At 31.8% G+C, this 3,364-nt stretch overlaps 1 protein-coding gene across 2 annotated transcripts in view; it reads right to left on the bottom strand.

The window, feature by feature from the left end:
- Nucleotides 1–2,331: 2,331 nt before the first annotated feature.
- Nucleotides 2,332–3,364, bottom strand: part of LOC106768651 (putative inactive cadmium/zinc-transporting ATPase HMA3) — a 9,327-nt gene continuing 8,294 nt past the window's right edge. Inside the window, exon 11 of one of the 2 annotated variants that reach the window (XM_022783908.1) lies at nucleotides 2,332–3,364. This exon is cut by the window's right edge and continues 2 nt beyond it. In XM_022783908.1, coding sequence (XP_022639629.1) covers nucleotides 2,635–3,364 — 730 coding nt within the window. In that variant the 3' untranslated portion in view covers nucleotides 2,332–2,634. The other variant, XM_014653904.2, reaches the window with a different exon arrangement.

Genomic DNA, 3,364 nt, shown 5'->3' with positions numbered 1-3,364 from the left:
ATTAGAACATCACATTTAAAAAAATAATCTCTTCTAACTTAAGTACATCGAGCACAAATAAATTTTAGGTTTAATACTTATTTTGGTCCTTCTTTTCGGGAGGTTTGTTCAAAGTGGTTCTCCACTTTTTAAAAAGTTCACTAAAGTCCTATTTTTTTTCAAAAACTGTGCAAGTTAGTCATTTTTGCTAACGGCGTTAATTCTGCTAACGGCAAAACTGCCAGCTTGCAAATATTTGATGACTTGTACAAATAAAATTCGTTGTAGTCCTCATATTGGTTTAAAAATGTTTATTGTGGTCCTGTTGGTTTAAAAATGTTTATTGTGGTCCCCTTTTACTAAAAAAAAACGTGTTAGTAAACTAAAGAAATCTGATGTCTCACATGTTCTGCGGAGCCAAGATCATCGTGCCATCTTAGAAGGGTAAGCCATTTGTACATTGTTTAATACATGTTAGAGATTTCACGTGTGATCTAGTAATCCATGCGCTAACCTTTTGGGAAACTATAATCACAATAATTTGAAGTTTATCAGTGTAGTTTCACGTGTTATATTAGTAAGTGTGGAGATGTGAAAAAAGAACCACAAAAATTTTAGTTGCTGCTTTTAGAGAAAACCACAAAAATTTCCACAAGAGCATTTTCCATTGACAAATTTGTGAAGCCGCTTCCTGCCTCTAAGTAGTTGAGCGCTTGATCGAGCATTCCAGCATGACTGCATGCTGCTAAAACACCCACAATAAACATTTTTAAGGGTGACCACAATAAACATTTTTAAACCAACACGAGGACCACAATAAACATCTTTAAACCAATATGAGAACTACAACGAATTTTATTTGTACAAGTCATCAAATATTTGCCAGCTGGCAGTTTTGCCGTTTGCAGAATTAACGCCGTTAGTAAAAAGGACTAACTTGCACAGTTTTTGCAAGAAGTAAGACTTTAGTGAATTTTTAAAAAAAGATATGACCACTTTGAACAAACCCCTAAAAAGAGGAACCAAAATAGGTGTTAAACCTAAATTTTATAATAAATGGATTGATACTTCAACAAAAAAATATTATTATTTAATATACAAACCTACGGTTATTTATAATTATTAACCTATAACTACTAATATAAAAACTTGTTTTTTATAACATTTTTGTTACGGTTTTTGTTGTATTTCTCTATCAATTTTACTTTATCAATATTTTTATTATTTTATCTTTTATGTTTTAAAAATAATTTTTTAATTGAATTGACAAATAAAAAGTTACCCGTGATAAGTCTATAAAAAAATATTTATTCAATGATTACTTTTGATGAATATTTTTTTTATAAATTTATAGTAAAAATTAATTTTATTTTTGTATTATCATAAAATAAAAATAGATACATATTATTAACATGTGTTTTCACCATTAATTATAACTAAAAGAAATAAAAAAATATATATATATATATATAAATTTTAATTTGAGAGGAAAATTAAAATTAATTTTGTACATAGCAATTTAAAAGATATTTATAAAATGCCTGAAAAGTAGAGAGCAGATAATAGTTTATTAGGAATAGACATGTGCAGAGGTGCTGGAGCTTATTTCCATGGCATGTGTCAGATGTCTCTGCTTTAACCTACATCTCTCCCAAAATACAGTTTCTTTTCTTCTTCAATCAAAAAACTAATGCTTATCTCCGTAACCATTAATCAAGAACAAAAAATCATTAATTAGGTAAGTTCAATAAGACTAGTCTTTCTTTCTACACCTCCATTTCAACATGCATTCTCATATGATGGTAAAATGACTTATTTGTTCTTATATTTTCTTCTTCCTCTTCTTCTTACACGACACTAGTTCCCACCTTTTTTTTTCTTCCACTTTTCATCTTCTTTCTGTACTCTCTCCCTCTTCATCTTCTTATTCGTGGTATGTATATGTAGTCAAAAATAAAATTTTATATTTTGCAATTCAGAATATTTTTTCTAGAATTTTTTTATATATTTTAAATTTTGAGTTCAAATATAAAAGTTGTATTTCGAAATCTTCCCATCAAACAATCCAGATGAAAATAATAGTTATAAATTGGAGAGCAAATTTAAAATTTTAAAGTTTATGGATGGAGATGGAAAAAGAAGTTACCAAATGTGTCGTTCTGTTTGGAAAATATGTTGAGATAAAGTTCAAAAAAAGTCCTGAAGAAAGCAAGATATATTTTAGAATTATTTAAAAACACGATTTTAAATAATTATTGAAAAAAAACTGATAAGAAAATGTATATATTAGTCTTTGACATTAAAAGATTTTAAGATGTAAAATTGAAAATTTTGGTTATGAAACAATTGAGATTGAAATCAGAAAGCTGTCAAGTTCTTATTTTAATGTTAGGTACTACATATACATATTTAAAAGAAAAAGGAAAAAGGAAGAAACCCTGAACATCTACATAAACAACTTTCAGCCGAAAAATCTAAGCTGATGATATCAAGCTCATGCAGACCTGTCTGGTAAAATGGAGGTCGCAAACACCATTTTGGGTTCACTTCAATTAACTCCTGAAACTATGTACCACCAAAAATCTGCTACTTAAAATATAATTTTTCAAGAACAAGCATGCTGTCATCTCTTGCTTACGCTGGAATCAGCCAAACCTATTCCGTCATAATTTCTGACAAACCTCCAACAAAACCAGTTCTTGAGTGTCCAAGTTTGCCACAACATTCCTTCATGTAGCTCTTGCAACATCCACCATATTCTCTCTTATCCAAACCAACACAAACATGAATAATTGGAGATTCGTTGCATGCTTTTGAAGAGCATTCATTTCTGCAACATGCACTGTCTTCTCCCTCTTTTGAACTCTCACACCCACACACAACAGCCAAATTCTCGCACGTGTCTGAGCAGCCTTCACAGCAGGAACCTTTCTCTTTTTCTGCCAAACTTGAACAACCCTTCATTGGGGCTGATTCAACATGGTCAGCGATGATGTCAACGGATATTTCACCTGTCCCATTCTTCTCATTGTCTGGATGACAAACTGATTTGTTATGGTTGTCGGTGTGGTCATGGTGATCATGCTCGTGTTGAGGCTGGTGGTGATCATGCCCATGATCGTGTTGATCTAGGTGGTGGTGATCATGCTCATGCTTGTGTTGATGGTGATGGTGATCATGCTCCTTTTGATCATGACAATGTTGATGTTGGTGGTGATCATGCCCCTTTTGATCATGACAATGTTGATGTTGGTGGTGTGCATTCCCGTTTTGATCATGACAATGTTCATGTTGGTGGTGATCATGCCCGTTTTGATCATGACAATGTTGATGTTGATGGTGAGCATGCCCGTTTTGATCATGAGAATGTTCACGTTGGTGGTGA

This window comes from Vigna radiata, chromosome 7 (assembly GCF_000741045.1).
Source record: "Vigna radiata var. radiata cultivar VC1973A chromosome 7, Vradiata_ver6, whole genome shotgun sequence".
NCBI lineage: Eukaryota > Viridiplantae > Streptophyta > Magnoliopsida > Fabales > Fabaceae > Vigna > Vigna radiata.
This window is presented reverse-complemented; position numbering and strand designations above follow the sequence as displayed.